This window comes from Callorhinchus milii, unplaced genomic scaffold (genome assembly GCF_018977255.1).
Source record: "Callorhinchus milii isolate IMCB2004 unplaced genomic scaffold, IMCB_Cmil_1.0 Scaffold29, whole genome shotgun sequence".
NCBI lineage: Eukaryota > Metazoa > Chordata > Chondrichthyes > Chimaeriformes > Callorhinchidae > Callorhinchus > Callorhinchus milii.
In genome coordinates, this window is record NW_024704770.1 from 3,084,800 (window position 1) to 3,103,411 (window position 18,612).

General features: G+C 55.0%; 2 protein-coding genes across 2 annotated transcripts in view; one reads left to right on the plus strand and one right to left on the minus strand.

Moving 5' to 3' along the window:
* The window catches only part of tubb4bl (tubulin beta 4A class IVa), a 6,524-nt gene extending 5,742 nt beyond the window's left edge, over positions 1–782 (minus strand). Inside the window, 1 exon segment of the mRNA NM_001292410.1 lies at positions 567–782. Within this exon segment, the coding sequence (NP_001279339.1) occupies positions 567–623 (57 nt within the window). The 5' untranslated portion in view covers positions 624–782.
* Positions 783–2,138: 1,356 nt separating this feature from the next.
* Positions 2,139–18,086, plus strand: LOC103173114 (DENN domain-containing protein 1B; the record flags this gene model as incomplete). Its single annotated transcript, XM_042344632.1, has 24 exons — positions 2,139–2,177; positions 5,799–5,862; positions 6,934–6,977; positions 7,278–7,327; positions 7,899–8,018; positions 8,244–8,313; positions 8,429–8,509; positions 8,949–9,017; positions 9,958–10,011; positions 10,257–10,367; positions 10,767–10,867; positions 11,008–11,053; positions 12,237–12,338; positions 12,917–13,042; positions 13,197–13,298; positions 13,553–13,643; positions 13,903–13,943; positions 14,177–14,248; positions 14,437–14,493; positions 14,987–15,112; positions 15,292–15,359; positions 16,532–16,757; positions 17,215–17,608; positions 17,716–18,086. Coding segments are annotated over 24 exons (2,625 nt in total), but the record flags the coding sequence as incomplete, so codon positions are not given.
* Between the last annotated feature and the right edge of the window lie 526 nt (positions 18,087–18,612).

An 18,612-nucleotide genomic window follows, 5' to 3' on the forward strand; every position in this document is an offset into this window, starting at 1 on the left:
CACAGTTTTCAGTTCCGCTATACCATGTCCAGCTGTTGCTTTGCCCGGGATTCCGTGGCCAGACGGGAGGGTTGATGCAATTCATAGAATACCCTCTCTCCCCCCCACCCCCCACTCCAGGGGGAGTTTCTTTAAAAGCACAATACAAAGCCACCGCTTACCCCCCCCCACCCCGACACCCCCCCCCAGTGTCTGTCTGCTTTAAACGCACAAGGATTTCCCCCCCAAATCAATGCAGTAGCAAAGCCTCCACGTGCCATTCACTCACTCACCCACTCCCACCCGCCGGGTGTGGGCGACCCCCTCCTCCCCCCCAGCACTCTCTCTCCGGGCTCACTGACCGTTTATCCGCATTTCCAGAGCCGGAGGGAGGGAGGGAGGGAGGGAGGGAGGGGATTCACATCCTCAGAGATGCTCAGCTGTTTTGGTTTTTACTTTCTTATATATATATACACACACACATATATATATAATTGTTTTATCTATTTATATATATATATATAAACATATATATATATATACACACACACATGTCCCTGTGTGCAGACCCCCTGGACCCTGCTCACCTTGGCTCCGATCTGGTTCCCGCACTGACCCGCCTGTAGATGGACAATTTCACGCATTTTTTTTTTTTTGGCACTGATTTCTCTTTCTTTTCACTTAAAAAAATGAATGAGTTCTTTTTCGCTTTGTTTCTGCGTCTGTCTCGGTGTGTGGGTGTGTGTCTGAGCTGCTGCTGCTCCTCAGCTCCGGACCCTGTACCCCGCGTTGGCTCTCAATGCGGATGATGCCGCGGCGCTGTGCGTTTATATAGACAGCGGGGCGGACCCGATAGGGCCAAGCCTCCCAGCCCGCGCCTGCGCCTGTCGCTCGTCACGTGCGGGGGGGTGGGTGGGGCGAGCGCTTGCGCACTGCGGCGTCTGTGACCGAGGCGCGGCTGCCATGTTTGATGCTGGCAAAGCGAAACACAAAAGATCCTGGCAGCTGGCAGCCCACAGCTGACTGTGCAGCACAAGAGAGAGAGAGAGGTGGGGGTGGGGGTGGGATTGTGGTGTGGTGGGGGGGGGAGAAAGCAACTGAGTTCACGTTCTGTTCTGATATGCTGTGCTTTTGCTGTAAGAAGCACTGTCTGTGTCAGGCTAATCAAGGGCTGCGGACGGGGCGATAAACCCTGTCCCCGAATAGTAATATCCCACCCCTTCCCCAAGACGGCAGAAGCTCCTGTCCCCGCCTGCGTCGCGCTCCCTATCGCAGAACGGATCGATTTCAAGCTCCCCTCTCGCTCTGTGGGTGGGATGCACGCCCTCACTCTTTAACGCCTTCTCGTGTTTCACCGCTCACCGGCTTTGCCACGGCGTTTTTTTTAAAAAAAGAAGCTTTTAAATGTTGCCTGAACATTTGGCAGGTGACTGTGCGGTCTTTCCCACAGCTAGTAAATTGCTGGTTTCAAGGGCAGTTTTGCCTTTGGATTAAGCCGAGCACTCGGCACTGTGAGACGAGGAGGGCTGGACGGGGGAAAAGGTTCTTCCCCATCTCTGTAGCAAACAACAGTGCCTCCACTCCTTCCAGCACACCTCCTGTCGACAGGCAATTTACCAGCTTAAATTGCTGTTAAATCCGTCTTGGACCATCTGCCCTGTGTCTCAGGAATGCAGACACATCCACACACCCTCCCCATTCAGGAGCTACATCAAATAACAAAGGCTTGGCTGCAGCAGTCCCCACCCCAATCCCTGCAGAGGGAATAAAATTGCTGATCTCGCAGAGGATGAGTTTGGGGGGGGGTCCCTGAGCCCCTCACAGCCTGGCTGTAAACAGGAATTCTCGCCTCATCATCATCATAATAATAATAATCCTCGCATTTGACACAGCGCCTCATCACGTCTTCGAGACGTCTCAAAGCACTTCACAGGTTATACTGTAAAGTGGAGTGACTATATTTTGTGGGCAAAAGGCCAATCGCACACATCAGCGTCCCCACAAACAGTCATGGATTGAGTGACCAATTTTTTTTAAAAGGTTTTTTTACCCCCAAAAAAGCGATCCGCCAATCGACTAACAACCGAGTTCCTATTTATTTATAGGTAAACAGAGGCATGTCCGTGGAGTGAGGAAACTTGCCCAACATTTCACCCCAACCCATCCGGAAATCGAACCCAGCACCCCTGGCTTGCGAGGTGAGTGCTCTAACCACTAAGTTACCGGACCCTCATAGTATCATCTACACTAATAAAAATGTCTATTTATCCGCCAATGACACAATAACCGATTGACTTAGAGACATGATGTATACCTCATCAGAAAGGTCTTGCATGTGGAAGTGTCATGGGTATTTTTTTTCAGGGATCTCCTGTCGTTGATGAGTTATATTTTGAAAAAATGCTTTAATTAAGCCCCAGAATATGAGGCATGATTGGTGTCTGCAACAAAATAGCCGCAGAGGGAAGCACACACCCCTCTAAAGACATACATCTATGCTCGAGGACCTGCCGGATCACACGGTAAACCCCTTTGGTTAGTGTAGCTTTGACAGGAGTCCTCCCACAGGAGTCCTCCCAGCTGAGTATAGATAAAGATGAGATGTCTGTCTGTGTGTTTGTCTGGGTGTCAATCTACATTCCATATTGGATTCTTTAGTTGCAAACGCAGCTGTAACGGGTATTTTGCTCTCGTGTAATAATAATAATTATAATAATCCTTGGATTTGATGTAGCGCCTTATTGTGTCTTCGAGACGTCTCAAAGCGCTTCACAGGATGTACCATCAAGTGGAGTGACTGTGTTTTCCGGGGGAAACCATCTGAACATGGCCAGGGGTATTCATAGAATTATACAGCACAGGAGGAGGCCATTCGGTCCATCGTGTCCGTGTCGGCTCTTTGAAAAGAGCTATTCAATTCAATCCCACTCCCCCGCGCTCTCCCCATAGCCCGGCAAACTTGTCCTGACCAAATAATTAGCCTCCTCTCGCTTAAAACCTGTTATCGAATTGGCTTCCACCAGCCTTTCAGGCAATGCATTCAGGATCCGAAAACTCGCGGTGTGGAAACATTTCTTCTCACCTCTCCCTCTGTTTCTTTTAACAACTATTTTAAACCGCATTGTGACAGATCCAGGCCACAATCAGGCTGCGAGGCTCCAGCCCGGGCATGAGTTAGCACCTTCAGCAAAGCCAGAGAGGATTCGGTGAGAGAAGTGTGCAGAGCACGAGCAGCCCCCAGTCACTGAACTGCCACCATACCACACGGCACAGTCAATCTCAATCAATGGACGTGGGCAACCACTAGGGGGCAGCGCAAAGTGGCACAGTGCGTCCTGCCCACCACACCCATGAGCATCTCAGATTGCTGCCAGGTGTAGTGACTGTAAGCTCAGTCGCTTTATACACTTTATACGCAGCAAGCTCCCACCTACAGCCAAGCTTGGCCAGGACACCAGAAGAAACTCCCTTCTCTGTTCCGAAAGTGTTTGCAGAATATTTAACGTCTGCCTCAACAGAACGGTTCTCGGTTGAACGCCTGAACCGAAAGGATGGGGTCCCTTACCCTCCCTTAAGCACCCTTCCTGTTGGCCGCATTACAGGCACCTGCTCTAAGGAGAACAATCCCGGCTTCTCTTAGTCTCTCCATGTAACTAAAGTCCCTCAACCCTGGTACCATTCTGGCAAATCTCCTCTGCTCCCTCTCCAAGGCCTTGACATCCTTCCTAAAGTGCGGTGCCCAGAATTAGACACAATACTCCAGCTGAGGCCTAACTAGTGACTCATAAAGGTTTAGCAGAGCTGCCTTGTTTCTGTACTCTACGCCTCTGTCTATAAAGCCACAAGGAACAGCTCCATCAACCTGTCCTGCCACCTTCAGAGAGCTGTGTACGTGAACCCCCCCACCCAGGTCCCTCTACTCCTGAACCCCCTATAAAACTCTACCAAATGCTTCACTTTCTGATTTGATTTCTAGAAACGATCCTAACCTAAGCCCCTAAACAGCACTGCTGAGCCTCAGAACGTAGCAGGAAAGGTGGGTCATAAAGCGCATCATAAGATTTTGTCCCTACCTCAGTCTGTTGGGCTCACTATATATAGTCAGACGAGGGCTGATTTGCATGTCACAGACTGAACTTCCTATATTCAGAGAACAGCGGAAAGAGTGAATGTGCAGCATCGACTAGAGAGCTGCAATATCGCCCCGAAAGCCGATCGATAAAGCCCAGCCCTGGAGGGTCCCACTGTGTAATCGCTGGTCATGTAGTAACCATGGGATCCAGGATTAAGTAAGAGAGTCTAACTTGGCTCAAGTAACAACCCAGAGACATCTATTTCTTCTTTCTGTATCTTTCTGTCTATCTCACTGTCTGTCCCTCTCTTATCTGCCGCTCGTCCACTCTCTCTGCCTCTCTCAATCTCTCTCTGTCTCTGTCTCTCTCACCTCTCCCTGGCTCTGTATCTCTCGCACGTTTTGTCTGTCTCAATCTCTCTCTCTCTTCTGCCTCTGTCTCTCTCTCAGTGATCACTGCTCTGTCTCTGCCTGTTTTAGCCTCCGTTTCCGTTGTGACCTGAAACAACTGTAACCAGAATCTGTGATGTAATACGTGGGATTGAAGAGAAGTGATGTTCCAGTTGACATTGACCTCTGGAGAAGGTGCTCAGCTCATCACTAAACAGAGTGTATTTCAGTGGGTGTCTGTCTGTCTGTGTGTGTAAGTGTAACTGTGTGTCTGTATGTGAGCGTATCTATGTGTGGGTCTGTGTGTGAGTATATCTGTGTGTCTCTGTGTGAGTGTAACTGTGCCGGTGTGTGTAGGTCTGTATGTGTCTGTATGTAGATCTGCACAGAAGGTAATCACCATCTGAATGAGACGGGACCTCAGACTGAAAGCTGTCAGTAGTTGGTATTGTAACTGCAGCCTAGTCTGTTCCTCTCCGACAACGATCACACATAGCACAGGTGTACAGCACAGAGCGTGGCGTTCAGCTCAGGGTGTCTGTGCTGGGGCTCGAACCCCATTCATTCCCTGCTCTCTCACTTTCTCTCTCCATCGTGTCTGCTCTGGTGCTCGCTCCCCCACTGGACACCCTGGCCACAAACTTCCTTCCTCTCTCTCCCTCTCTCTCTCTACTATGGCTGTATCTCACCTCAGGTGTGTTTCAGGCAAAATACTACAGATGCTGGAATCTGAAATAAAAACAGAAGTGGCTGGGAACACTCACGCAGCAGGTCAGGAGAGATGGAAAGCGAGTTGACGTTAACTTGCTTTCCATCTCCCCATAGATGCTGCCTGACCACATGCTTCTCTCTCTCTCTCTCTCTCTCTGCTGTAGGATGTACCTCTCCTCAGGTGTCTTTCACTTCTCCTTCTCCTGGCTCTGTGTCAGACGTTTCTCCAGTCTGTTCCTCTTCTCTGCTTGTCAGCCCCACGTTGTGTGTTACTGAACCAGCGCAAAGCGAGTCCCGGGTGGGTCAGGTCAGGGCGAAATGTTGGGCAAATTTCCTTATTCCACACACACACACACACACACACACAGGCGCCTCTGGTTACCGGCAGTAAGTAGGAACCCGGTTATTAGTCGATTGGCCGATCGCTTTCCTGGGGGGTAATAATCCCTTCAAAAAATAATAATAAATTGGTCACTCGATCCACGGCTGTTTGTGAGACGCTGCTGTGCACAATTGGCTGCTGCGTTTCGCCCACAAAACACACTCTACAGTCTATTCTGTGAAGCGCTTTGAGATGTCTCGAAGACGTGATAAGGCTCTGTATCAAATGCGAGAATTATTATTATTATTATTATTATTATTTCAGGGGAAGTCCGGGAGGATATTCGAATGGTTTTTCGAGGCTTTGTGTCCGAGATCTTCCAATGCTGGTGAGAGACAAACCACCCTGAGTGGAACTGAGTGATTTGTTCACGTTCTCCAGTAAAAAAAACATGGCTCGGAACACTCAGCAGATCAGGCAGCATCTATGGAGAGATACATCTCTCTGTCTCTCCGTAGACGCTGCCTGACCTGCTGAGTGTTTATTTCTTTCAGATTTCCAGCATCTGCAGTGTTTGGCCTTTTGTTTAGTGTTTGTTAATGATCAGCATCGCTCTCCTCAGGCCCCCACCCCCCCCCCCAAAACCATCACCTCGCCCGTCATATCCCGAGGGCGAAGGTTGGCTCGTGGAGGGAGTGGAGTGGGGGGTGTTACGGGGAGGGAGGGAGGGAGTGGAGGGGTTACGGGGAGGGAGGGAGGAGGGAGGGAGGGTGGGGGAGAGGCAGTGTGCCCGGCACCTGCAGATTGTACAGTATTTAGCGTCAGGAGAGACAGGAAGTGTCTACTCGCGAGGCTGACACTAAAAGCTGATTTCCTGTTACGTTTAGTAACTGCTCGACCACAGCAACAGCTTCCCCCCCCACCCCCCCACAGCACTCCCTCCCTCCCCCCCCCCACTCCTTCCCCCCCCCCAGCACTCCCTCCCACCCACCCACCGCACACCTCTTCCCCTCCGCCCCCGCGGCCCCCCCCCCCCCCACACACACACACATGCACACCTTTCACCCACCCGCCCGGCCACCCCCCCCATTCCCTCCCGCCTGCCTGTCTGCCCTTACCCGGCAATCCCCCCAAAACACTGTACAAATGTCATTTGTTGTTGTTGTTGTGGTGGAGGTGTGTGTGGGCGGGCGGAGGGGGTGGGGGGGGTGTGCAAGGTGTGCGCGGGGTGGGGGGGTGGGGGGGAGATTCTCTCTCTGTACAAAGCCACATCCTGTACTGAGCTCAGTTTGGCTACAGTTCCAGTCACTGTCTCGGTGTCACTATCACACCCGGAGCGGCTGAGGGGTGGGGGAGAGGGGTTTGCAGAGAGGGGGTTGGGGAGGGGGAGCGGGTTGGGGAAGGGTGAGGCTGCCCCGGGTCCCGGACAGTCACCAGCCTCTCTCTCTCTCTCTCTCAGATCCTCAAATCCTGCGCCAGTTCCCTGAAGATTACAATGAACCGGTAGGAACCATTCACTGCTTTCTGCTGCACCTGTACCTGTGTGTGTGTGTGTGTGTGTGTGTTTATACATGTGTCTGTATCTGTATACATGTGTGTAAGTGTGTGTGTATACGTGTGTATGTGTGTGTATACGGATGTATGTATGTGCCTGTTTGTCTGTGGGCGTATACATTGCGCGTGTGTGCGTGTCTGTGTGTGTACATGTATGTGTGTGTATGTATGTGTGTGTACATGTGTGTGTGAGAGAGACTCAGTACAGCTCAAAGCTGATGGTGTGATAGCCATGTGGCTCTGTTTCAGGAATCTCTCCAGACTCTGCCCAAGTTCTGCTTCCCCTTTGATGTGGAACGGTAATAATAACAACAACAACAACAATAATAATAACCACAATAATAATAATAATAAACAGGGAAATCAGGTATTTATGGATTGGGAGCGGTGTCCCAACTCCCAGCGAATGGCCGGGAAATGACTGGAAACGGCAACAAAGGCATCTCTCTGGGGCGAGGGGGGAGCAGGGCAGGTGCTGGCGTGGGGTTAGGGTGTTGCTGGGGGTTGGACTGAGGGGGAGGATTATTGGGGCGGCTGTTTGCAGGTGTTATGTTGGGGCGAGGAGGGCGTGGGGCGTGGGGGGGGGTGGCAGGTGTCAGATGGCGAGGGCGTGGGGGGGGGATGGCAGGTGTTAGATGGCGAGGGCGTGGGGGGGGTTGGCGAGGGGTTGGGGGTGTGGGTTGGCGTGAGGGCGGTTGGTGGGGGTGAGGGAATGGGGGGAGTGTTGGTGGTGGGGGGTGGGCGAGGTGATCGGGGAGGGTAGGCTGGGGGGTTGGGGAGTGTTGGTGGGGGCGAGGGAATGGGGGGGGGTATGTGAGTGGACGGGGGGGGGGTGAAGTTGCCGGTGTAGCTAACGGCCTCACTGCTCAGGGTGCGAGAGAATACTGTGGTCCAGCAATTCACCTTCGCTCTGACGGACTTGGACGGGATCCAGCGATTTGGCTTCTGTCGTCTGGCCGGCGGCGGCAAGAGCTGCATCTGTGTCCTCAGGTACCGCATGTGGCATGTCCTTAGTGTGTGCTGACGTGGGCCAGCGTGTGTTTAGCGTGTGCTGACGTGGGCCAGTGTGTGTTTGGCGTGTGCTGACATAAGCCAACTATGTCTAGCATCTGTTGACGTGGGCCAGCGTGTGTTTGGCGCGTGCTGACGCGGGCCAGCGTGTGTTTGGCGTGTGCTGACGTGGGCCAGCGTGTGTTTAACGTGGGTCTTTTATAGTTTCCTGCCCTGGTTTGAAGTCTTCTACAAGGTGCTGAACAGCGTGGCTGATTACCTCGCGAAGGGACAGGTGAGTCGCCAAAGCCAGGCCCTCGCTGACACGCCACACGCAATCGCGCACGCGTGGGTTATTTTCTGTCGTGTGTGTCATGCGTCTCTCTGTGTGTGTCTCTCTCTCTCTGTAGGAGAGCGATGTGAAGGAGTTCCTGGGGGCTCTGTACACACAGGCACCCGTCCCAGCCGGTTCCACCCTCAACCTGGGCTTTGTAAGTCACTCCCCGTCCCCTCTCTCTCTCTCTCTCTCTCTCACAGACTGCGTTCACCTACAAAATGACTGAATATTTTGTGGACGAAATTATTATTATTATTATTCATTTTATTTTTTTGTATGAAATAATGATGTTGTGGCGATTTCCCATCACCCCCCCCACCCCGCCCGCCCGCCTGCCCCCACCCGCCCGCCTGCCCCCACCCGCCCGCCCAGCCCCGCCCGGCCGCCCGCCCCCCAGCCCGCCCGCCCCCCCACCTGCCCGCCCGCCCCCGCCCCCCCCCCACCCGCCCGCCCCCAGCCCATCAGCAAAGCCGGACGGGAATCACAGAGTCAGAGGAAACACCGTAACTTCCTGATGCTTCTTAAAGTGTCCCAGGACGCTATCCCACGTGAGGGCGCTATATAAATGCAAGTTGTTGTTGTTGTAAAACCAGCAGCTACAAGTGACCACAAGACGGTCCCTGAGAGAGCAGCGAAGCCCCCCGACACCCGGCACGTCAGGGGTGAGTCGGGAATCACCCGATAACCAGCTCCGGCTTTGCCAGGACTCAGCCTCCTAACCCAGTAACCAGCCCGGCCCCCAACCTCCTAACCCAGTAACCAGCCCGGCCCCCAACCTCCTAACCCAGTAACCAGCCCGGCCCCCAACCTCCTAACCCAGTAACCAGCCCGGCCCCCAACCTCCTAACCCAGTAACCAGCCCGGCCCCCAACCTCCTAACCCAGTAACCAGCCCGGCCCCCAACCTCCTAACCCAGTAACCAGCCCGGCCCCCAACCTCCTAACCCAGTAACCAGCCCGGCCCCAACCTCCTAACCCAGTAACCAGCCCGGCCCCCAACCTCCTAACCCAGTAACCAGCCCCGTCTTGGGATTGTCTCAGTCTCGGGCACTAACCCTTCTCTAATGTGCCCACTGCTGGTGTGAAACCCATGGTGCCCGCTGGCTCTCGCTCTTAACAGTGTGGGCGCCAAAACCCCCCACCCCCCACCGCCGGGGGCTGCAATCTGAACATCACCCAAAATAGCACATCATTCGCTGTGTGTGTGCGCGGGTGACAGAGACTGAATGTGGGCGTGTGACAGGCGGTGTGTGTGTGTGACAGAGACTGTGTGTGTGTGAGAAACTATGTGTGTGTGTATGAGACAGGCGGTGTAAGTGAGTGAGTGTGTGAGAGAGTGTGACAGACTGTGTGAGAGTGACAGGCGGTGTGAGTGAGTGTGTGTGTGAGAGAGTGTGAGAGACTGTGTGTGTGTGTTTGTGTGAGACAGGCGGCGTGAGTGTGCGTGAGTGTGACAAGTGGCATGAGTGTGTGTGTGAGAGAGTGAGACTGTGTGAGTGTGTGTGTGACAGGCGGTGTGAGTGTGTGTGTGACAGGCACTGCACTGCTCACTGTGTTGGTAATTTCCTGTCCGTGTGAAGAACGTCTTTTCTGACTTTTCCAGCTTTCCTACTTTGTTGCCCCGGATACTGGGAGTTTGCCCACCATCCCAGAGAACGTGAGTACAGCCCCGAGCCCTGTGTACAGCCCTGTGTAATAATAATAATAATAATAATCCTGTCATTTGACACAGCGTCTTATCACGTCTTCGAGACATCTCAAAGCGCTTCACAGGAGACACTGTAAAGTGTAGTGACTGTATATTTGTGGGCGAAACGCGGCAGCCATTAATTTCAGGGGTGAGCTGAGTGCTGTGACTCTGACCTGCGTCTCTCTCTCTCTCTCTCTCTCTCTCTCTCACAGAGGAACCTGACAGAGTATGTGGTGGCCGTGAATGTGAATAATCTGCTGCTGCTGTTTGCCAGTCTCCTGTGTGAGCGGCGTATCATCATCACCAGCACCAAGCTCAGCACGGTGGGGCTCTCTCTCTCTCTCACTCCCTCCCTCCCTCGCTCCCTCCCTCCCTCCCTCCCTCCCTCCCTCGCTCACTCACTCACTCCCTCCCTCCCTCGCTCACTCCCTTGCTCCCTCCCTCCCTCCCTCGCTCGCTCACTCGCTCCCTCCCTCGCTCCCTCCTCCCTCCCTCCCTCCCTCCCTCCCTCCTTCCCTCGCTCACTCCCTCCCTCCCTCGCTCACTCGCTCACTCGCTCGCATCGGCTCAATGTGGTACCGTCACTGTCTGGTGCTCTGGGACGCTCCTGCGTGAGGGCCTCTGTGTAAATGCGAGCTGTTGTTGTGGTTGTGTTAACCCCAGTTAAACCCGTGCTGACGCCGTGTTAACCCAGTGTTTGACGCTATGTTGATGTGTTACAGTTAACGGCCTGTGTACACGGCTCGGCCTCCATGCTCTACCCCATGTACTGGCAGCACATCTACATCCCTGTGCTGCCCCCCCACCTCCTTGATTACTGCTGGTGAGTCTGAGCAGCAAACCCCACTCTCGGGCTTGTCCCCACGTCCAGAGCCTTGGGACGTCCTCCAGACGTGAAAGACACCGTACACTGTAACACTGTACTGTCTGTCACGGCCTCATCCCGTGTCCCTTGTGTTGCAGCGCTCCAATGCCTTACCTGGTCGGGGTGCACTCCAGCCTGATGGAGGTGAGTGTCCCCCCATTTCACTGTCTCCCCGTCTCTCTTGCTCTCTCTCTCGCTGTCTCCCTGTGTACTGGCCATGTCGACGTGTGTGGGTGTGTCCTACACTGTGTGTGTGTGTGTATATGTGTGTCTGACACTGTGTGTGTATATGTGTGTCTGACACTGTATGTGTGTGTCTGACACTGTGTGTGTGTCTCACACTGTGTGTGTGTCTCACACTGTGTGTGTGTGTGTCTCACACTGTGTGTGTGTGTGTCTCACACTGTGTGTGTGTGTGTCTCACACTGTGTGTGTGTCTGACACTGTATATGTGTGTCTGACACTGTGTGTGTGTGTCTCACACTGTGTGTGTGTGTCTCACACTGTGTGTGTGTCTCACACTGTGTGTGTGTGTGTGTGTCTGACACTGTATATGTGTGTCTGACACTGTGTGTGTGTGTCTCACACTGTGTGTGTGTGTCTCACACTGTGTGTGTGTGTGTGTCTCACACTGTGTGTGTGTGTGTCTCACACTGTGTGTGTGTGTGTCTCACACTGTGTGTGTGTGTCTGACACTGTATATGTGTGTCTGACACTGTGTGTGTGTCTCACACTGTGTGTGTGTGTCTCACACTGTGTGTGTGTCTCACACTGTGTGTGTGTGTGTGTGTCTGACACTGTATATGTGTGTCTGACACTGTGTGTGTGTGTCTCACACTGTGTGTGTGTGTCTCACTGTGTGAGTGTGTGTGTGTCTCACTTCTAAACCCGGTCTTTCTCTTTACACTGTACGTCAAGGCAAAGCTTCCTCTGAAATATCCATTCTTTTGAGACGTCTCGAAGACGTGACAAGGTATCAAATGTGAGGAATTATCTGTAGCTCAGTGGTTAGAGCACTCGCTTTGCAAGTGAGAGACCTGAGTTCAATCCCGGCAGAGGGCGAAACCTCGGGCAAGTTTCCTTACTCCACACAGAGCCTAATAATAATCCCTCCAAAAACCAAAAACAATAATAAATCGGTCATTTTCAATCTACGACACTTTGTGGGACATTGTTGTGCGCAATTGGCTGCCGCGTTCGCCCACAAACATACAGTCAATTCACTTTACAGTGTGTTCTGTGAAGCGCTTTGGGACGTCCTCCCGACGTGCAGAGCGCTATATCAAATGCAAGGATTATTATTATTATATATTATTATTATTATCAGCACGTGAAGAGCCGAGCCCTGGAGGAGGTGGTGATCCTGAACGTGGACACCAACACACTGGAGTCGCCCTTCAATGACCTGGAGAAGTTACCGGCCGACGTGGTGAGTGACCCTGGGGGGGAGGGTGGGGGTCACCGGGGGGCCCAATAGATAACACCGGGACCCCACCCAGCAGGCATCCCTGCGACCCCAGCTCAGTCCCTCCCCCCCCTTAACCCCGCAAGCCAAAGCCCCTAACGGATAGGGTGGTCCTAGCCGGGCAAGCGGTGGGAAGCAGTGGCCAGACCGACGGAAATATCAGTGGCCGAGCTCGGTGTGGGTTTAGCTGGTTAGACTCCAGCAGTTACCCCAACGCACACTCTGGGCTCTCCCCCCCCCCACCACAAGCCTTATACCTGCGCCTAGTACTCTCCGGAATTAGGTAATTCCCTCCGGAGAGAGGGAGAGAGGGAGAGCGCATTCCATTCCAACCACCTCTCTCTCTGGGATTTCCATGTGGAAGTGGGTGGGAGGCCTGGAATTCTCAGTTGGGTTTGGAGACTCTCTCGTTCCCTCTGTCGCTCCCTCACTGGCTCTGTCTCTCTCTCTCTCACTGTTTCTGTCCCTCTCTCTCTCACTGTCTCTCTCTCTCTCTCTGTCTCTCACGGTCTCGCTCTCTCTCTCTCTCTCTCTGGCTGCAGGTCTCGGGGCTGAAGATGAAGCTGAGGAAACAATCAGGGACCACAGGGGAGGGGGTGGCTCGGGCTTTCCTCCGTGCCCAGGCCGCTCTGTTCGGGGGCTACCAGGACGCACTCCGATTTAACCCCGTAAGTGCTGACACAGGAGGCATTAAACCGAGTGTGGGGAGGGGGTTGCATCTCTCGCTAAGGGGGTGTGAGGAGGGCAGTGGGGGGGGGCAGTGAGGAGTGGGCAGTGAGGGGGGTGAGAGGGCAGTAATGGCAGTGACTTTGCTGGTTACAGGATGAACCTATAACGTTCTGTGAGGAAACGTTCATAAACCACAGAAGCAGCTCCATGAGGCAGTTTCTACAAAACGCCGTCCACCTGCAGCTCTTCAAACAGGTCAGAGACACGTTCCCTCACACTCGCTCACACCCACACCCGGTCACACCCACTCACACCCACTCACACCCACTCACACTCGCTCACACTCGTTCACACCTACACCCATACCCCCTCACATCCACACTCACTCACACCCACACTCGATCACAGTCCCTCACACCTGCTCACGCTCGCTCACACCCGCTCACGCTCACTCACACTCGCTCACACCTGCTCCCCACTCACACCTCTCTCTCTCTCTCTGACTGCAGTTTATAGAGAGCCGCCTGGAGAAGCTGAATGAGGGGAAAGGGCTGACGGACGTGTTTGAGGAAGAGATTCATCTGTGTGGCTTCTCCTCCGGTGAGAGACCTGATCCCTTCACAGCATCTCCCACTCTGTCTGTCTGTCACTCTGACTCTCGCTCTCTGTCTCTCAATCTCTGTCTCTCGCTGTCTGTCTGTCACTCTCTGTCTGTCACTCTGACTCTCGCTCTCCGTCTCAATCTCTGTCTGTTGCTCTCTGTCTGTCGCTCTCTGTCACTCTGACTCTCGCTCTCCGTCTCAATCTCTGTCTGTCGCTCTCTGTCTGTCGCTCTCTGATTCTCTGTGTCTGTTCTCAGGCTGGTCCAAGTCCTACCAGAACTGGCTGCAACACGTTAAGGTACAGAAGAGTGAGAGAGAGAGAGAGACTGCGAGTGAGAGAGAGGGAAAGAGTGAGCGAGAGAGACAGCGAGGGACAGAGGGCATGGAGGGAGATTGTGTGGTGGTGGTGGGGTGAAGTGGGGGGGTGGCATCAGTGGATTGTATGAGGGTGTGTGGGTGGACGTGAGCTGCTTGTGTGAGGGGGTTATGGGGGATGTGGAGGGTTTGACTGCTGTGGGGTGTGTATTACAGAAGGGAGGGGGGGCTTTGATGCACACGGTCCGGTCCCGATCGCACCCCGCCGTCAGGAACATCTACAAATACGTGAGTGATGGGGCAGCGCGGTGGGCGGGGGGAGGCGGTGGGGGGGGGGCGGTGGGGAGGCTTGGGCATGCAGCCTGGTCAGGTTGGGGCGGGGCCTGCCTGGGTGGGGCCTGGCTGAGGAGGGGCCTGGCTGGGGTGGGGCGGGGCGGGGCTGTCTGTGTGGCTGACCCTCTGATCTCTTATCTCAGGCTAAAGGACAAGCCAAGCTGGGGCTGAAGGAGATGAAAAACCGACTGAAACACAAGGTGACAGACACCACATAGCCCAACGCTCACTCACTCGCTCACTCACACTCACTCACTCACTCACTCACCCACTCACTCACACCCACTCACTCACTCATACTCACACCCACACCCTCACACTCACCCACTCTTACTCATTCACACTCATTCACTCTTACTCACTCTTACTCAGTCATCCACTCACACTCACTCACTCACTCCTAGCTTTCCACATTCACTCCTGCTTCTTCTCACACTCACTCACACTCACTCTTGGCTTCTCACACTCACTCACTCAATCACAGTCACTCACACCCACTCACAGTCACCCACACTCACTCACACTCACTCACACTCACTCCTGGCTGATGCTCCATGACAGCTCCCCCCCTCCACTTGCTGGTGGGGGGGAGGGAGGGTTAGGAGGGCTGATGGCTGTCAGACTGACTGTGTGTGGGGGGGGGGGGGGGGTTTGTGGGCTGACAGACAACTGACGTTGGCGATCTCTCTGCAGGACCTGGAGCGGGGGGTGCAGCGCGGAGGCTCACTGAGGTGTGAGGGGGGGGCCGGGGGGATGCAGCGGCGGATACAGTCAGACTGTTTACAGAGCCGCCTGCCCATCACACAGCACTTTGGTCAGGTAATCACAGCGATAATAATAATATAATAATCCTCGCATTTGATACAGCGTCTTATCACGGTCAAGTGTAGTGACTGTGATTTTGTGGACGAAAACCACCACAACGTGAGTAACCACCTCTCTCTCACTCTCTCTCTCTCCACTTGGCAGTAACCGTGTCTCTCTCTCTCTCTCTCCAGTCTCGACCCCGTCGACCAGCACGGCGCTACACCAACGTGGAGGGCTTCCAGCGGCCCCCCCCTCTCAGGTACACAACGCTTTCCTTCCTCTCCGTAAAGCCCCCCCCCATATCCTCTCCTCCCACCCCCCACCCCCTCACCCTCTGTCCCCACACACTCCCCGCAGTATCCAGACTTGCTGAGGGTTTCCCTGGGGCTGTCACGGATTGTCACTGTGTGTGACCGTCTCTGACTGTGACCGTGAGGGACTGAGTGTAAATATTACTGACTGTAACCGAGTGCTACTGACTGCGACTGACCTGAGTGTGACTGTGTGTGAGGGTAAGTGTGACTGCACCGATGTACTGATGGGTGTTTACTGGTTTATTAGCGGCAGAAGGAGATGTGTTCAGTGGTTTAACACCGGCAGAATAGGACGCGTTTCTGTTTAAAAGAGAAGTTTATTCCCAGGGAGTGGTTCTGATGGGCTGTTTCGGTTCAGACGAACATAGAATATTGCAGCACAGAAGGAGGCCATTCGGCCATCGTGCCTGTGCCTGTGTCTGCTCTTTGGAAGAGCTCTCCAACCCGGTCCCACTCCCCCTGCGCTCTCCCCATATCCTCGCTAGTTTTTTCCTCTTCAAAGTACCTATCCAATTCCCGTTTGAAAGTCAGCCTCTTCCCTCCCCCCCCCCACCATCACCCCACCTCTCCCCTCTCCCAGTCAGGGCTGAGGGATTGGATTTTTGAGTGGGAGAGGAACGGTGTTGAACGAACCCCAATCAATCATCACAATTATTTGCTTCCGTTTGTTTGTGTTGCTTTTCCACTGCAATGGAAATAAAAAGTTGTTTCCACCGACCCTTTCAGACCGTAACAACGCTGTGTGTGTGTATAAAAAATGTCTCCTCATCTCCCCTCTGGGTCTTTGGCCAGTTATCTTAAATCCATGTGCCCTGGTCACCGACCCACCTGCCGGAGGAAACAGTTTCTCCCCTCTCTACTCTTATCAAAACCCCCTCATCATTTTGAACCCTCTATAAAATCTCCCCTTCTCTGCTCTTAAGGAGAGCAATCCCGGCTTCTCTTAGTCTCTGCACGTAACTAAAGTCCCTCATCCCTGGCACCATCCTGTAAATCTCTGCTCCCTCTGCAAAGGCCTTGATATCCGTCCTAAACGAGTGTGTGACTGTTTGTTCGTGATTGACAGCAGTGACGTACGTGGCTGTGTGGTGATGGTGACAGTGAGTGCTATTTGCAGGGAGGGGGGCAGTGTGGATGTGACAGACGTCCCATCGCTGGAGGCGGGGGAGGAGGAGGGGGAGGAGGAGAGGGAGGAGGAGGAGCTGGAGGAGGAGGAAGACATGGACCTGCTCGGGGAGATCTTCGAGACGCTGAGCACACGAAGCTCACACGAGCGCGGAGTCCTGTACGCCAGCCGCAGCCTGGACTGCTTCAGCCGGGACTCGGTCGAGGACATCTGTGTGGTGAGTCGCTCCCAGACACACATCATTCGCACACACACACACACACACACACACACGTACGTACATACACTCCCACCCTACACCCCAAGTCACACACATACACCCCACCCCAATATACCCCACTCCAGCCAGACGCCACGTTACACCTGCCTCCCACCCCCCCGCCCCCCACACAGACACTTCCCCTTCACATACACACATCACACATATAACACAACGCTCCTCAAACCAGATACACCCACCCACCCCCCCCCCAACACACGCGCACCCCCCAGACACTACTGCCAAACACAGACAGATCGCCCCAAACACCCCCAGACACTACCCCCAAACACAGACAGCCACCCACCCTCGCTGTGAGTGTGTTGTGTTCCGCACTGGCCCCCAAGACCACCACATAAACACAAGCTGCTGCTGTTGTTGTTGTTGTTTGCTGACCAGTGTTTGCTGTGGGCAGGTCAGGGCCATGGAGCGGCCTCAGGGGTTCGGCAGGGATTGGGTGAACTCCTTCTCCTCCCTCGAGCACATCTCCCCCGGATCCAGCTCCCAGGACCTCAGCGATGGCCGGCCTCTCCCCAGCTCCATTCCAGAGGAGAGCCCGGAATCCTGCCAGCCCCCCGCGGGAGGGCCCGGAGCGACGGAGACCCCCCCCACCACTCCCCCGCGGAGCGGGGACAAGTGCACGGGGATCTGGTGGGACACGGCTCCACACTGGCCCCCAGCGACTCCGAACCCGGGCCCCTGGAGCCGGCCCCCCGTCCCGACAGTGAGGAGCCGGCACCGGAGGGGAGTGGGGGGGGCTCCGGGCAAACACAGGGCCAGTCCAGCGAGACCCTCCCCCAGCCCACTCAGCCCCTCCCCCAGCCCACTCAGCCCCTCCCCCAGCCCACTCAGCCCCTCCCCCAGCCCACTCAGCCCCTCCCCCAGCCAGCCCAGCCCCTCCCCATGTCTCCCCCAGGTTGTGAGGGGGCGACGCCTATGCTGAGCGCTGGGGAGACCGAGCGGAGCCGAGAGGTGGCGGAGAGCGCGCGAGGGAGGGGGGCGCTGACGGTGCAGGAGGTGGGGAGCACAAACAGCGGCACACAAACCCCCCGGGGGCAGGCGGTGGCCAACCGGCCCGAGGCCCTGAGGGTCAAACTCCGACCGACCACGTCCCCGGCTTTGCTGGGATCTGCCCCCCCCTCCCCCCTGGCCGGGCAGAGTCTCCCCGGGACCCTGGCCCCGAATGGGACACCTCCGCGGGCCCCCAGCCCCCAGCCAGACCCAGACCCCGATAACACTCCTCCCCCTCGGAAGGTCTCCGAGCTTAAGAAGCGATTCGAGGGCTGAAATTTACACCAAACCCTCCCGGGCGGGGTGGGGGCACGGGGTGGGGGCACAAGGGGGGATCTCCCTGCCCAGAGACTATGTATTGGCCTCCTTTCCCTTCGGGGGGGATTTCACGAGGAGACACACCCTCGGCTGGGGCTGGGGTGCACTGCCCCCCCCACCCCGGCGTGCACGGGCTCTGTATAAAACCAAAGTTGCTGTTGTTGGGATTTTTTTAATATATTTTCTTTTTGTTTAAAAATCTAAACACTGCGAAGACCACTCGACTCGACCCGGTCGCCTTCACTGGGTGGTTGGGTGGGGGGGGGGGGGAGACTCGCCACCTTTTCCCCCACCCTCTCCTCCCTCCCACCCCGTTTGCGGAGACCAGGGAACCCCGGTTACCTCCTCCCCGCACTACTGCAGCTCAGCAGCAGGCGGCGATGGCGCTGCTCGACTAAGTGTGGGTTCACCCCCTTAAACCCCAGCCTCAGCCCGGACTGGGAGAGGGGGAGAGGGGAGTGGGGTGCGAGTGAGGGTACAGTAA